Raw genomic sequence first — 17,273 nt, 5'->3', positions numbered from 1 at the left:
TATCCACAAAGCCTCTCAGAGTAGGAGTGCTGATCTAGGATCTGTCCATATCATCTTATTCATTAATATCTATAAGCACTCCTACTCTGAGATACTTTGTGGATATGAGCCCAGATTCTAAGGGGCAAAACTAGCAGGCATTAAGTAGGATGCTCCTGGAATGTGGAATAGATTAAATGTCTTGATAGGGCTTAGAGCGGGTTCAGCCTCGACAGCTGAGCGAGTTCAGGAGCACCTGTCGCACAACAAGAGGGGCCTTCAAGAGCGGCTTGGCCCCCTGACTGAGGGCTGAGAGAGGCGACTCTAGTTAGTCTTGGGGTTGTGTGGAGGTGAGAGGTCACAGCACTTTTGAGTCACCGGAATGTCGGAATATAGGAAACACCACCATTTGAAAATAGTGTGTGGTTGGAGTTTAGGATTGTGAACGTGAATATGGGCTCTGTCTGTCTTTGCTGAGAAAGAAACGAAACTTGAGAACAGTGCGCTTCGTTTTGAGTTTGACAGCAATACAAGATGTAAGTGACAGTCAAGTTATTTTGCACACATCTCAAGTAGCTTTGAGATTGGTTGAAAGAAGAGGGGCATTTAGTCACTACTTAATGGAAAGTAGCTTCTACAAATTCCTGAACTAGATTTTCTTTGTTTCAGTCGGTGAGTATAGAACCTCGCCTACCACACAGCTGAGTTACAGAGAGGCTTGAAGTTAGCCTGTGAATCATAAACAACTATAAACACACGGCGGTCCAATGCCAACTCAACACAGATTGGCTATAGTCAATAGAAAACATGAAACAAGTGATTTCAACATCTCAGCGCTCCATGCTCTGCTATTTATGAATGCCACCACTACCACAAGGAGTCAATTTTGTTTTTCCCTTTCAAGTAAAAGGCCAACTAACCGTTGATCTGGAAGGCAAATTCCTGGAGTTGGCTGTGGTTACAGTTCTGCTGCAGGTTGCAGATGGTGAGCTCTTTCAAAGGAAGAGTCCCCTGCACGCACAAAACACAAGTCAAATCTTAGTCATTCAATCATTCCATTTAACCATACAGTTTCATTGTCGTGACCATACAAATATACTTTAAAAAAAGGATGGGTTTCACTGTTTTTCAAGCATGGATAATACCTCATAACTAAATTGTTGACAAATGTTATAGTTTTACATTCATTGAAAGCAGTCACTCCCCTTTATGGACTCTGAACATTTCATGACTCTAGGACCAAGAAAATGTATTAAAAATAGCTTCTGAATTTTATGACCATCAAATGTACGTTTTTCAGTTTCAGTTTTGGAACTTCTACGGCAAATATGATTATTAATTGGTGTGGAACTAAGGCCAGCCAGGTTGCATGTATGATTGTCTGAGGCCTTACATTTGTCGTCATAATGTCTAATATCCAGTAATGCTCCAGCAGCCCCCCACCCTGTCACTGAGTCTAGTACAAACACGATATAGACAAACACGATATAGACACTGCTTGATGACTGTTCATACTTTACAAGACAGGTTAAGGAGACAATCATACACACCATGTTTACCAATACAAAAACCGTTCGAAAGGGACACGTAATCGGTGTATCGGTTATATTCACTTAGACAGGGACACGAGATTGAAAACGACATTACATTTGAGTCATTTAGCAGAGGCTCTTATAATACCGAGCTATTTTACAATCAGTGCACTGAGACTACTGTGTCATAGTAAACATTTCCTCTCCATTTGTCATTTGTGATCAATTTGTGAATCATTACTCATTAATTTCCAACATTTGAGTACAATCTCCATAAATAACATAATGGCAGACTTTGAAGAACAGTTGGAAAGCCTCACCTGGTAGGTGAGTCCAGTGGTGTTGTTGGAGACAAAATGAAGGTGTGTCTGGAAGAGGTCCAGGTAGCAATCATGCACATCCTGAGGAGAGAGTGCAAGAGACAGTGTGTGTGTGTGTGTGTGTGTGTGTGTGTGTGTGTGTGTGTGTGTGTGTGTGTGTGTGTGTGTGTGTGTGTGTGTGTGTGTGTGTGTGTGTGTGTGTGTGTGTGTGTGTGTGCGTGTGCGTGTGCGTGTGCGTGTGCGTGTGTGTGTGTGTGCGCGCGCGTGTGTGCGCACTTGCGTGCGTGCCAGGAGGTGATATGCCTCTATCTGTCTATTATGGTGGTCATTAGGGGAAACATAAAATATCAGAGAAAGATTAAAGGATTGGCAATATGACGCAGTGTTACCAAATAATGATTTGGAAATTGATTCATCATGACATTATGAACGTCCCAAATGGCACCCAATTCCCTTTTTGAATCATTTTACATCTGTAGGAAGTGTTGTACTACATTTTGATCATAAGGACTTGTTGTATTAGGAGGACTTGTGGTATTCTGAGGATTTATAGGATTTCTCAAAGAGCCACTTGTGATTTACAATCACTTCCTGCCATTTGACAAGACTAGCCCTGTACTTTTTTCAGGTTCAAAAACAGTGAAGCAATACTTCCTCCTTGATTTACTCTCTGCGCTGTATTGATTTACCAAACAATGTGTTCTTTCCCCTATGACACTCCATTACAACACTCCATTCTTTCACTCCTTTTTTGTCTCTCTCTGTCTCTTTCGCTCTCTCACTCTCTTTGACAGTGTGATTGCATCTGTGACAGATAGCGATTCCCACGGTTGGGTGCCGGTATTTTCCTGTATACCTGTTCTTAGATCAGCTCTGAGGTTGTCTCAGGGAGTTGTTTACCAATTCCTTCAGTGCCCAGCGTGTTTAAACGCGGCCTGCGGTCCCCTATGCTGAACCCTCGTTTTATTCATCCCCCTTGGCCACCACGTCAGCGTTAGCTAAGCATTAGCTAACCGTTTCACAAACCCGCAGAGCTAGGACTACATCCTGTCCCCTCCACCTGTTTGTTTGGTTTGCCTCCCGTCGGGGGTGACTAACACACTGTTTCACTGTGGGGTGGAGGCTTGTTTAAAGACCTCATTAACCACAATGACTGTGTGGAGGTATATGTTTATTGTGCTTTATTGTTGTTTCATCATTTAGTTAGTCAGTTATCTGAAGTGACTTGAGGTGTTACAGTTCCGTCAGAGGACGTGTGCGCGTGCGTGCTCGTGTGTGTGTGTGTGTGTGTGTGTGTGTGTGTGTGTGTGTGTGTGTGTGTGTGTGTGTGTGTGTGTGTGTGTGTGTTAGTTGTTTCTCACCTTGCAGTGGAGAAAGCGGAAGCGGACTTTAGAGCTGTGGACCATCCTGCCATAATTTTTGACATTGATGCTGCTTTTCTTCCATCCATTGGCTGGGTCGTAAGGGAACGGAGGTTCCCACTTAATGTTCTCGATCTTCTGCAGATCCTTATGGGTCATCTCCTGCAAGCAACCAATCACATTAGTGAATATTAACCCATTGTGCACAACAAACCTGGGGCGGCAGGAAGCCTAGTGGTTAGAGCGTTGGACTAGTAACCGGAAGGTTGCAAGATCAAATCCCTGAGCTGACAAGGTAAAAATCTGTCGTTCTGCCCCTGAACAAGACAGTTAACCCAGTATTCCTAGGCCGTCATCGAAAATAAGAATTTGTTTTTAACTGACTTGCCTAGTTAAATAAACTAACTTAAATTGGGGCTGAAGAAGTTTGATTGTTAATTCTTAGAAAAAAGGTTATTCAGTTGTCCCTGTAAGATAAAAAAAATGTTGCGTCCAAGATTATGCATACATGTATCAACATAATAAGTGTGTTTGTATGACATGGTTGAAATGAGAGAATTTGTCATAAAATATTTGTGTGTGTTCATGAAATATGTCTTTGTCTTTTATCATGGTTTAGAGAAAGAGAATGTAAGAGGGAGAGTGAGAGTGAGAGAGACGGACGGAGATAGGGGGGAAGAGGGAGAGTGAGAGAGACAGACGGAGAAAGGGGGGAAGAGGGAGGGAGAGAGTTTTCCAGCGTTCCATACCTTCCTTGGAGTGACAGTGCAGAGAATATTGATGATGCTGTTGGACTTCTCCTGTCCTTCCTGGGGATACTTCTTACGGAACAAGCGGCTGCTGCTCCGGGAGGGAAGGGGGAAAAGAAACTTATTTTACAACTCCCTCTCCCATGTTTACCACGGAGGTAGCCTAGCTAGCCTGTCTGTTTGCTGTGCTACCAGCTGGCTTCTCAATGGCGGATGAAAACAATGAGTTCAAGATGAATGTGTTCCTTTCTGAAGAGTTCCCTTTTCAGTTTGAAAGGGTGTGGAGTGTAAAGTGAGTGCCTGGTTTCACGTTGTAAATCTAGACACATTTGACCAGGAAACCCCTTTGTCAGTTCCCTTCAATATCACCCATTTAAATGAGCAAAACATTCAGGGCTTATGTCTCAGATAGGCAGTGCATGAATAAAGAAATAAAGGCTTCAATCTCCTCCTTTGTCAAGCCTGAACCCCATCTGTTATCTTTAGTGTCACAGCTTCATAAAGAAACATTTCCGGTGCATTGATATCAGAGTGAGTCAACTTTTACAATCTCCCTCGAGTTTCTCTCTCTATCTCCCTGTGGCCCATCTAAATGACATTAGCATAAAACAAAGACTTCATCTGAGCTGGTGGTAATCAAGTTCGGATCAGAATGTGATGACTGACAAATAAGACTGACAAGCATTAATCAATCATCAATAAAGTGATTACTATATTCCAGGTTATTTTTCTTTGAATTCTGAGCAGAACAATATAATGTGAACACTGACTGTCTAACGCAACCCATAAATGTAAACTCTGTAAACCTATTGACTAAGACTGATATCTGCGAACCTAGTATTTTCTGTGTCACTAAATTGGCATTCACATTATCTTGCTCTACAGGGAATAACTGAGCTGAACCTGGCCCTTTCACTACACAGAGAGAGAATGTGAGACATTGTCATCCTACAAGAAACCTGGTATAGAGGAGACGGACCCACTGGTTGCCCTCTAGTTTACAGAGAGCTGGTAGTCCCACCCACCAAACTACCAGGTGTAAAACAGGGAAGGGACTCAGGGGGTATGCTCATTTGGTATAGAACAGACCTAACTCACTCCATTAAATTAATCAAAACAGGAACATTTTACATTTGGCTAGAAATTCAAAAGGAAATTATCTTAACAGAGAAAAATGTCCTCCTGTGTGCTACCTATATCCCCCACTAGAATCCCCATACTTTAATGACATGTACTAGTCTGTGGCGACCTAAATGCCAGAACCGGACAAGAACCTGACACCCTCAGCACACAGGGGGACAAACACCTGCCTGGAGGTGACAGCATTCCCTCCCCCATATGCCCGCCTAGGCACAACTATGACAACATAACCAACAAAAACTTCTGCAGCTCTGTCGTACGCTGGGTATGTACATAGTCAATGGTAGGCTTCGAGGGGACTCCTATGGTAGGTACACCTATGGCTCGTCTCTTGGCAGTAGTACAGTAGACTACTTTATCACTGACCTCCACCCAGAGTCTCTCAGAGCGTTCACAGTCAGCCCACTGACACCCCTATTAGACCACAGAGCAATACTCAATCATGAGGCATCAAAGCCAAAGGAACTGAGATATTAAGAAATACTATAGATAGAAGGAATGCAGTTTGGAAACCTACCTAAAAACAATTAGGAGACAACAAGTTCAATCCCTTTTAGACAACTTCCTGTACAAAATGTTCCACTGTAATAGTGAAGGTGTAAACTTGGCAGAAGAAAATATTAACAGTATATTTGACCTCTCAGCTTCCCTATCAAATCTAAAAATTAACAACAATGACAAATGGTTTGATGAAGAATACAAAAATCAAAGAAAGAAATTGAGAAACCTGTCCAACCAAAAACATAGAGACCTGGAAAACCTGAGTCTACGCCTTCACTATGGTGAATCACTAAAACAATACAGAACTACACTACGGAAAAAGAAGGAACAGCACGCCAGAAATCAGCTCAATGTAATTGAAGAATCCATAGACTCTAACCACTTCTGGGAAAATTGGAAAACACTAAACAAATAACATCACGAAGAATTAACTATCCAAAATGGAGATGTATGGGTAAACCACTTCTCCAATCTTTTAGGCTCTTTATTAACAAAGAACCAACAGCAAAAACCTATACATGATCAAATACAAATCTTAGAACTAACTATTAAAGACTACCAGAACCCACCAGATTCTCCAATTACCTTGAATGAACTACAGGACAAAATAAAAACCCTCCAACCCCAAAAGACCTGTGGTGTTGATGGAATCCTCAATGAAATGATCAAATATACAGACAACAAATTCCAATTGGCTATACTAAAACTCTTTAAAATCATCCTTAGCTCTGGCATCTTCCCCAATATTTGGAACCAAGGACTGATCACCCCAATCCACAATTCAACCCCAATTACTACCGTGGGATATGCGTCAACTGCAACCTTGGGGAAATCCTCTGCATTATCATTAAAAGCAGACTTATACATTTCCTCAGTGAAAACAATGTACTGAGCAAATGTCAAATTGGCTTTTTACCAAATTATCGGACAGACCACGTATTCACCCTGCACACCATAATTGTCTTCTCATGCTTTGTTTATTTCAAAAAAGCCTTTGACTCAATTTGGCATGAGGGTCTGCTATACAAATTGATGGAAAGTGGTGTTGGGGGAAAAACATACGACATTATAAAATCCATGTACACAAAGAAATGTGAGGTTAAAATAGGCAAAAAACACACACATTTCTTCCCACAGGGCCGTGTGGTGAGACAGGGATGCAGCTTAAGCCCCACCCTCTTCAACAGATACAGTTGAAGTTTGAAGTTTACATACACCTAAGCCAAATACATTTAAACTCAGTTTTTCACAATTCCTGACATTTAATCCTAGGAAAAATTCCCTGTCTTAAGTCAGTTAGGATCACCACTTTATTTTAAGATTGTGAAATGTCAGAATAATAGTAGAGAGAATGATTTATTTATTTCTCTCATCCCATTCCCAGTGTGTACATACACTCAATTAGTATTTGGTAGCATGGCCTTTAAATTGTTTAACTTCGGTCAAATGCTTCGGGTAGCCTTCCACAAGCTTCCCACAATAAGTTGGGTGCATTTTGGCCCATTACTCCTGACAAGAGCTGGTGGAACTGAATCAGGTTTGCAGGCCTCCTTGCTCGCACACCCCTTTTCTGTTCTGCCCACAAATTTTCTATAGGATTGAGGTCAGGGCTTTGTGATGGCCACTCCAATGCCTTGACTTTGTTGTCCTTAAGCCATTTTGCCACAACTTTGGAAGTATGCTTGGGGTCATTGTCCATTTGGAAGGCCCATTTGCGACCAAGCTTTGACTTCCTGACTGATGTCTTGAGATGTTGCTTCAATATATCCACATAATTTTCCTTTCCTCATGATGCCATCTATTTTGTGAAGTGCAAGAGTCCCTCCTGCAGCAAAGCACCCACACAACATGATGCTGCCACCCCCGTGCTTCACGGTTGGGATGGTGTTCTTCGGCTTGCAAGCATCCCCCTTTTTCCTCCAAACATAACGACGGTCATTATGGCCAAACAGTTCCATTTTTGTTTCATCAGACCAGAGGACATTTCTCCAAAAAGTACAATCTTTGTCCCCATGTGCAGTTGCAAACTGTAGTCTGGCTTTTTAATGGCGGTTTTGGAGCAGTAGCTTCTTCCTTGCTGAGTGGCCTTTCAAGTTATGTCGATATAGGACTCGTTTTACTGTGGATATAGATACTTTTGTACCTGTTTCCACCAGCATCTTCACAAAGTCCTTTTCTGTTGTTCTGTGATTGATTTGCACTTTTCGCACCAAAGTACGTTCATCTCTAGGAGACAGAATGCGTCTCCTTTCTGAGCGGTATGACGACTGTGTGGTGTCATGGTGTTTATACTTGCGTACTATTGTTTGTACAGATGAACGTAGTACCTTCAGGCGTTTAGAAATTGCTCCCAAGGATGAACCAAACTTGTGGAGGTCTACAATTTTTTTTCTGAGGTCTTGGCTGATGTTTTGGATTTTCCCATGAGGTCAAGCAGTGAGGCACTGAGATTGAAGGTAGGCCTTGAAATACATCCACAGGTACACTGCCAATTGACTCAAATGAAGTAAATTAGCCTATCAGAAGCTGCTAAAGCCATGACATCATGTTCTGGAATTTTCCAAGCTGTTTAATTAAAGGCACAGTCAACTTAGTGTTAAACTTCTGACCCACTGGAATTGTGATGCAGTGAGTTATAAGTTAAATAATCTTTCTTTAAACAATTGTTGGAAAAATTACTTGTGTCATGCACAAAGTAGATGTCCTAACCGACTTGCCAAAACTATAGTTTGTTCACAATACATTTGTGGAGTGATTGAAAAATGAGTTTTATTAACTCCAACCTAAGTGTATGTAAACTTCAGACTTCGACTGTATGTTTCCCATGCCAATAAAGCCCCTTGAATTGAACTGAATTGAGAGAGAGAGAGCAGGGAGACACAGAGTATGTGAGAAAACAGAATTTATTGTTTCAAGTGAACAATCAATTCACCTGTGTTTGTGTGTGTGTGTATGTGTGTGTGTGTGTGTGTGTGTGTGTGTGTGTGTGTGTGTGTGTGCGCTTTCAAGTGTGTGCATGCTTTTAAAGAGGCAGCGGTTAGGTGCACTTTGGACAACACTAAACCTCTGTTTTTATTTGAACATAAATCTACTTGGCAGAACCCTAAGGATACCACATATAGAGGCTGCCCCCAGAATGGGGAACCATGTGGGAAAGTAGCAATTCATAACAGTTGTACCATCATGGCCCTTGCTTTGCTAATAGGCTATAAGTAAAAGCATTTCACTGAGGGTCATAAAGTTGATTCATTTCATGACTCTGATAGTACATTAAAGTAGCATAAGCTTACAGAAATACTATAACTAAAGAAATACTAAGAAATACTATAACTTCGAACAATCCAAAATAATTATTTCATGACTAGGACATTGTCGGTTTATGTCCCAGCAGTAATTCTATTCTATCATAAGCGTTATATTCTATCCTAACCATTCTATTTCATCCTAACCATTCTATTCTATTCTATCCTAACCATTCTATTTCATCCTAACCATTCTTTTCTCTTCTTTATATTATATCCTAACCATTCTATTCTTTATATCCTAACCATTATATTATATTCTATCCTAACCATTATATTATATTCTATCCTAACCATTCTATTCTATCCTAACCATTCTTTTCTATTCTATCCTAACCATTCTATTATATTCTATCCTAACCATTCTATTCTATTATATCCTAACCATTCTATTCTATTATATGCTAACCATTCTATTCTATCCTAACCATTCTATCATATTCTATCCTAACCATTCTATTCTATCCTAACCATTCTATCATATTCTATCCTAACCATTCTATTCTATCCTAACCATTCTATCATATTCTATCCTAACCATTCTATCATATTCTATCCTAACCATTCTATTCTATCCTAACCATTCTATCATATTCTATCCTAACCATTATATTCTATTCTATCCTAACCATTATATTCTATTCTATCCTAACCATTCTATTCTATCCTAACCATTCTATTCTATCCTAACCATTATATCATATTCTATCCTAACCATTATATCATATTCTATCCTAAACATTCTATTATATTCTATCCTAACCATTCTATTATATTCTATCCTAACCATTATATTATATTCTATCCTAACCATTCTATTCTATCCTAACCATTATATTATATTCTATCCTAACCATTATATTATATTCTATCCTAACCATTGTATTTTTATTCCATTCTAATTTGGGTCAGATACTGATAAGGGAAGGGAACCAGATTATCTGACAAGAAACAAAACTACAGTTAAACAGGGAGATGCAAATAAGAGGAAAACAGTAACTGTATCACACAGTTGGAAATATACCACTGCTCATGTGCTCTCGTGTACCCCCTGTGATCCTGTCTCTGATCCCATAAACCTCCCAACCTCCATTTAAACCGTACAGCTCAAACACTGTGAAAAATACCAGGAATTCCCTCCATCTCCAATACCACAACAGACGAGCCAGACATGTATGACATTAAGACTCTGCCTGTGTTGTGAGGATTTGCCCTTCCTTACCTGTTCCTGCGTATGAAACTCTTGCTGGAGAACCTGAAGTTGTGTTGGGGAACACATGACATGCTGCTCCCCATGCTGCTCTACTGTTGTCGGGGCTGTCCGCTCCTCTATAGATGTCCTGTATTATGTTCCTCAGTGATGGTGACTGTACAACCCAAAGCAGACGGTGTGGAGGCAGTGTGCTTACTGAAGTCAGGCAGATACTGAGGGAGAAGAGGGCAGGGCGAGGGTTGTATAGGCAGATCAGTGTGGGTATGTGTCAGTGAGAGTGTGTGCGCGCAGGGGGCGGGGCTTTGAGTTGTGTCAGGGTGTGTGTGTGTGTGTGTGTGTGTGTGTGTGTGTGTGTGTGTGTGTGTGTGTGTGTGTGTGTGTGTGTGTGTGTGTGTGCGTGCTCGCTGTTAAAGCCATTCCACAACAAAGAAATGGGGGCAGAGCGAAGTGTGTCATTTCTCTCCTTCCACCAGCCAAATGGACCTCATTTCAATGCTTAAATACTATCATGAAAAGACAGGTCACTCTGAATTGATGGTGGTTGACGGTGGTGTCAATCAGAGGGGAGAGGAGTGACCTTCCAGACTGGGACATGTCTGAGCCTGTTGCCCAAAGAAGTATTTATTATTGCCCCATATACATTGAGCACAACGTTGTCTCTCTGAAACGTAAGTAATGACAAAGGATGTGATATTAAAACAGAGGTCAGTCTCTTGTGGCTTTTCTATATAAATCAACAGCTTACAAAAAAAGGAAATAAACATTTTTCCCTCATCGTGTATAAAAACATATTTTTTCAGTAATACCAGAACATCCCTTTCAACCCAAAATGAACTGAAATGTGTATATTATATTACATTTTATGAAAAGAAGATATCGTCCATGTATAGCAGACCAGAATGTTATGTCATTGCTGTATTCTACCCTGTGTGTCCCTAAACGTGTGTACGCTGTTTCACACCAGAAAAGTCCGGCCTTGAGCCACCCCGCTTTCAGTCATCCTTTTGACTTCAGCATTCTAACAGTCTAATAAGTACATTTCATATATGCCGTCGCAAAAATAATTATTTGGTTGTGTTTATGAAGGTCTTGGGTAACATTCGAATACAAAGAAGAACACAATAGTATATTAATTTATGTTACTGTAGGCTCTCTAAAAACACCACAATTCAAGTGTTAAATCCATCACAAAGAAATACATTTTCCTTATGGCAGGTTTTAAGAAACATTATGGAACTAAGCACATGTATTCAAAATAACAAATAGCTGTACCGCTCGTCGTTTGGAGAAAGAGAGGACCAAACTGCAGCGTGGTAAGTATTCATTATGCCTTTTAATGAAAACGAAACTCGAACAAAACAACAAAACTAACGCTAAACGAGAATGAAACGAAACAGCTCTGTCTGGTGACATACACAAAGACAGAAAATAAACACCCACGAAACACAGGTGGAAAAAGGCTGCCTAAGTATGATTCTCAATCAGAGACAACTAACGACACCTGCCTCTGATTGAGAATCATACCAGGCCAAACGCAAAAACCAACATAGAAAACGGAACATAGACAACCCACCCAACTCACGCCCTGACCATACTAAAACAAAGAAATAACAAAAGAACTAGGGTCAGAACGTGACAATAGCATATTTTGGGTTTTATTATATTACTAGTCTTTGCTTTGTAACCTGGGCTATATGTTACCCATGTGGCATGGAACAGCTGTTATTCTGGTACAAAGTCATATTTGGAAATAGAGCTAATCTCTTAAAATGTTAAAGTTATTTGGCAAAGGTAAGTGTTTTGGAAACCTCAGAATTAGCTTTTTTTCATACTATATAGACGACGTCATACCTGCATGTGACTGTCAGAGGATTTGAAAAAGTCACTTTTTGGCCCTCCATTTCCTTGCCTTTGTGTCAATTCCAAGCTACCCATGCATCTCTTCTTTTAGGTTACAATTTGACAATTGATAATATTGTCACCCATCAGACTGTCAATTTAATCTTGTCTTTAGGCTAACTCTACTATTATATGTGTGAAATTAGTTTTGATAGAGTTTAGGTGTAGTTGGGCCATCATCAGCTGCACAGGCTGATGGTGAATGACTAGCGGTGAATGAGGGGCAGGAATTTTGTGATATTAAAATTCGAACAACATTAGTGTGTTAAATATACTTATTTAGGAAAGGTCAAGGACGGAGGTGGGGCATGACTTTAATAATGGCAGAGATAGGCCTATTTAAATTTTAAATTAATATGCCGTCAAAATGACTACTTCAGTGCTTCTAGTGTTAATCATCGACTGATACTTGTTTGCATATGAAAGAGTTTCATATTTAAATTAAATCTACAGTTTCACCAGGAGGGCAGTCAATATACACAAGTTCCTGTTTGATGACGGATATTAAGTGTTATAACCAATAATTATATTGTATAGTGTTATGGTAACACTGCTAATATGTAATTTAAAAAAAACTGTCAGATGAATTCCTCTCTTGGTGTTTCATTGTCATCAGGAGCAACAGAGGAAACATTTAACAAAATCAATTCACCATGCGGATAGGCCAATATGTCATATTTTAAGACTTATTATAAACTGGGTGGTTCGAGCCCTGAATGCTGATTGACTGAAAGCCGTGGCTTATCAAACCGTATACCACGGGTATTTTTACTGATCCAATTACGTTGGTAACCAGTTTATAATATCAATAAGGCACTCGGCATTGCGTCGTACGTAACAACAGCCCTTAGCCGTGGTATATTGGCCATTTACCACACCTCCTCTTGCCTTATTGATTAATTATGACCTAGGCCTAGTTACTTTAGGACTAGGAGCACTGCAAGTGTTTCACAGTTTCTTAAAAACATCATTAGAGGTTATTATGAGTAGAGAGGGCACACCTAAAAAAGTAAAATGTCCATTCAAAATGAAACCAAAACCAGAGATTTGTCTTAACAGACAGTGCTCGTTTCTGGTCAAAGAATGAGTCACAAACTCAGCTTTAATTCCAGTTTCTGTCTATGACAGGACTTTAAACGTCCTGGCCACATTATATGAAATAGACACATTTCCAATAAACTGACAGTTCATCCCAAGCTGCTGAACCATAATGTGCAAACCAATCCACCCAAGGCACTAAACATCATACTAGTTAACCTGTCTGGCTCTGGCGTTCCGCGAGCGGAACTACTCCCACATTCCACTGAAAAGGCAGAGCGTGAAATTCAAAATTTATATTTTTTAAATATTTAACTTTCACACATTAACAAGTCCAATACAGCAAATGAAAGGTACACATCTTGTGAATCCAGCCAACATGTCCGATTTTTAAAATGTTTTACAGCGAAAACAGCACGTATATTTATGTTAGCTCACCACCAAATACAAAAAAGGACAGACATTTTTCACAGCACAGGTAGCATGCACAAAGCCAACCTAACTAACCAAGAACCAACCAAACTAACCAACAAACAACTTCATCAGATGACAGTCTTATAACATGTTATTCAATAAATCTATGTTTTGTTCGAAAAATGTGCATATTTCAGGTATAAATCATAGTTTATATTGCAGCTACAATCAGAAATTGCACCGAAAGCAGCCAGAATAATTACAGACACCAACATCAAATACCTAAATACTCATCATAAAACATTTCTGAAAAATACATAGTGTACAGCAAATGAAAGACAGGCATCTTGTGATTCCAGCCAATATTTCCGATTTCTTAAGTGTTTTACAGCGAAAACACAATATAGCGTTATATTAGCTTACCACAATAGCCAGAAACACAAGCCATTTCCCAGTAGCAAAAGTTAGCGATCGTAACAAACCAGCAAAAGATATATAATTTTTGACTAACCTTGATAAGCTTCATCAGATGACAGTCCTATAACATCAGGTTATACATACACTTATGTTTTGTTCGAAAATGTGCATATTTAGAGCTGTGGTTATACATTGTGCTAACGTAGCATCTTTTTCCCACAACGTCCGGATATTTTTCTGACACTTTTTCTGACACACATATTCTGACCAAATAGCTATTCATAAACATAACTAAAAAATACATGTTGTATAGGAAATGATAGATACACTAGTTCTTAATGCAATTGCCGTGTTAGAATTCTAAAAATAACTTCATTACGACATCCAGCTTAGGTATAGCGAGAGAGTACCCAAAAGCTGGGCGCAAACGACTAGCACAACATGTTCAACAGATATATGAAATAGCATCATAAAATGCGTCCTACTTTTGCTGATCTTTCATCAGAATGTTGTACAAGGGTCCTTTGTCGGGAACAATCGTTGTTTGGATTTAGAACGGCCTTTTTCCCTCTCGATTTAGCAAGCACACTTGCCAAGTGGCGCGAATCTCTCCATGTCAACAAACGGAAGAGAACGGAACACGGCAAAACTCCCGAAAAAAATTCAATAATCTGATTAAACTATATTGAAAAAACATACTTTACGATGACATTGTCACATGTATCAAATAAAATCAAAGCCGGAGATATTAGTCGTCCATAACGGCAGCTTATCAGAAGGCAAATCCAGGTCCCTGCTCGCGCTCTCCAGAAAACAGGAAACTGGTGACACGTCATGCCAAGAGCTATAATTCGAGCCCAGATCAAGTTACACACTCAATTTCTTCTTTCACTCCTTGTCGACATCTAGTGGAAGACGTATGAAGTGCATCTAAACGAATAAATATCAAGGACTTTAATAGGCAGCCCCTAGAAGAGAGCATCGATTTCAGATTTTCCACTTCCTGTCAGGAAGTTTGCTGCAAAAGGAGTTCTGTTTTACTCACAGATATAATTCAAACGGTTTTAGAAACTAGAGAGTGTTTCCTATCCAATAGTAATAATAATATGCATATTGTACGAGCAAGAATTGAGTACGAGGCCGTTTAAATTGGGCACGATTTTCCCCCAAAGTGAAAACAGCGCCCTCTGTCCTCAACAGGTCAAACTCAATGGGAGAAGTTCCAGTCTTTAAGAGAGCAACCTAAAGCCTGTATGAAAAGCCGCATTTACCATAACAAAGTTGTGTGTTGCTCAAGAGGAGTAATTTAATCAAGAGGGAAGGTGGAGTGTATAGCTGTTATTTGATAGAGACAAGCATTATTATAACAGGTGTCAACCTTACCATGAAATGCTTACTTACAAGCCCTTAACCAACAATGCAGTTCAGAAAATATTTACTAAATAAACAAATGTTTTAAATAAAAAGTAACACAGTAAAATAACATTAACGAGGCTATATACAGGGGGTACCGGTACCGAGTCAATGTGCAGGGGTACAGGTTAGTCGAGGTAATTTGTACATGTAGGTAGGGGTAAAGTGACCATGTATAGATACTAAGCAGCAAACAAAAGTTTGCGGACACCTGCTCGTGGAACATCTTCTTCCAAAATCATGGGCATTAATATGGAGTTGGTCCTCCCTTAGCTGCTATAACAGCCTCCACTCTTCTGGGAAGGCTTTCCACTAGATGTTGGAACATTGCTGCGGGGACTTGCTTCCATTCAGCCACTTGAGCATTAGTGAGGTCGGGCACTAATGTTGGGCGATTAAACCTGGCTCGCAGTCTGTGTTCTAATTCATCCCAAAGGTGTTTGATGGGGTTGACTGCGGCCAGATCTTCCACAAAGATCTCGACAAACCATTTTTGTATGGACCTTACTTTGTGCACGGGGGCATTGTCATGTTGAAACAGGAAAGGGCCATCCCCAAACTGTTGCTACAAAGTCAGAAGCACAGAATCATCTAGAATGTCATTGTATGCTGTAGCGTTAAGATTTCCCTTCCCTGGAACTAAGGGGCCTAGCCCGAACCATGAAAAACAGTGCCAAACCCAGACTCGTCCGTCGGATGCCGGATGTTGTGATTCATCACAAGCTTTACACCACTCCAGCTGAAGCTTGGCATTGCGCATGGTGATCTTAGGCTGTGTGCCGGTTGTGCTGCTGCTCCAGTTTCAACTGTTCTGCCTGTGGCTAGGGAACCCTGACCTGTTCACGGAACGTGCTACCTTGTCCCGGACCTGCGGTTTTTTGACTCTCTTTACCACACCTGCTGTCTCGACCCCTAAATGCTCGTCAATGAAATGCCAACTGACATTTACTCCTGTGGTACTGACCTGTTGCACCCTCTACAACCACTGATTATTATTTGACCCTGCTGGTCATCTATGAACGTTTTAATATCTTGAAGAACGATCTGGCCTTTCCTCTCTAGGTTTCTTTGTAGGTTCCTGCCTTTCTAGGGAGTTTTTCCTAGCCACCGTACATCTACATCTGTATTGTTTGGGGTTTTAGGCTGGGTTTCTCTATAGTGCTTTGTGACATCTGCTGATGTAAAAAGGGCTTTATAAATACATTTGATTGATTGAAATTTGAATGTGGGTGACAGTGACAGGGGGCTGAGTAAAAGGTGGGTAGGGTACGGTCTCGGTCTCTACTCCACTGTGTGACTGGCTACATAGCGGTGCCTGCGAGTGTGCGCCAGGCTGTAAACTCATTAACACCCACAGGACCACAGGGGACAGAGGGCAATTGACTTGTGCAGACTGCAGACACATCATTTAACCCTTTAAAACTGTCCACTTTATATGCCCCCAAGAGACATGAATAGGCTTCCATTTGACTCTTTACAGCAGAAACCTCATTAACAACAGAATTCTGACACATTGCAGTGTACCAGTTCTTTCTAATGGCTAACAGTAAGTTTTATCATTAATACTCACTGCAATGTCTGTGTTAGTGTATTGAGTAGATGTTGAGAGTGTGTGTGTGAGTGTGTGTGTGTTTAGAGGTTTGTGTGAGTGTACTCTGTGTGCACACGCAAAAGCAGCCACAGGTGTGCATACTATGTGATTGAGGTCATGAGGGGTAAAGTGAGAGTGCTCAGCTGTCGACTCAGATCAGTGTGAAAGGAGAGCATGCTGGGACGATACTAAACGATACCGTAGTGGGCATAGCAACACACACAAACACACACACACACACGCTGTTAGCAATGCAACCTTCAACTGAACTTATCCTATGAACACAAAATGTTGAAAAGACATTGAAAAGTAGTCTTTTTGGGGGGAAAGACATTGAAAATACATATTTCAAACAATTTCTCACAAGATGCTATGTTCAAAATACACTGCATAAACAACCTGGG

General features: G+C 40.5%; 1 protein-coding gene across 1 annotated transcript in view; it reads right to left on the bottom strand.

Annotated features, from left to right (window-relative positions):
• LOC129830036 (pleckstrin homology domain-containing family N member 1-like) overlaps positions 1-10,292 on the bottom strand; it is a 28,047-nt gene extending 17,755 nt beyond the window's left edge. Inside the window, exons 1-5 of the mRNA XM_055892200.1 lie at positions 10,107-10,292; positions 3,942-4,032; positions 3,193-3,354; positions 1,832-1,912; positions 900-990 (exon numbers count right to left, since the gene is read on the bottom strand). Coding sequence (XP_055748175.1) covers positions 900-990; positions 1,832-1,912; positions 3,193-3,354; positions 3,942-4,032; positions 10,107-10,180 — 499 coding nt within the window. The 5' untranslated portion in view covers positions 10,181-10,292. The remainder of the gene's footprint in view (positions 1-899; positions 991-1,831; positions 1,913-3,192; positions 3,355-3,941; positions 4,033-10,106) is intronic.
• Between the last annotated feature and the right edge of the window lie 6,981 nt (positions 10,293-17,273).

Source organism: Salvelinus fontinalis, chromosome 31 (genome assembly GCF_029448725.1).
Source record: "Salvelinus fontinalis isolate EN_2023a chromosome 31, ASM2944872v1, whole genome shotgun sequence".
Taxonomy (NCBI): Eukaryota; Metazoa; Chordata; class Actinopteri; order Salmoniformes; family Salmonidae; genus Salvelinus; species Salvelinus fontinalis.
The sequence above is the reverse complement of the archived record's forward strand: the minus strand, read 5'-3'. Positions and strand labels throughout refer to the sequence as shown.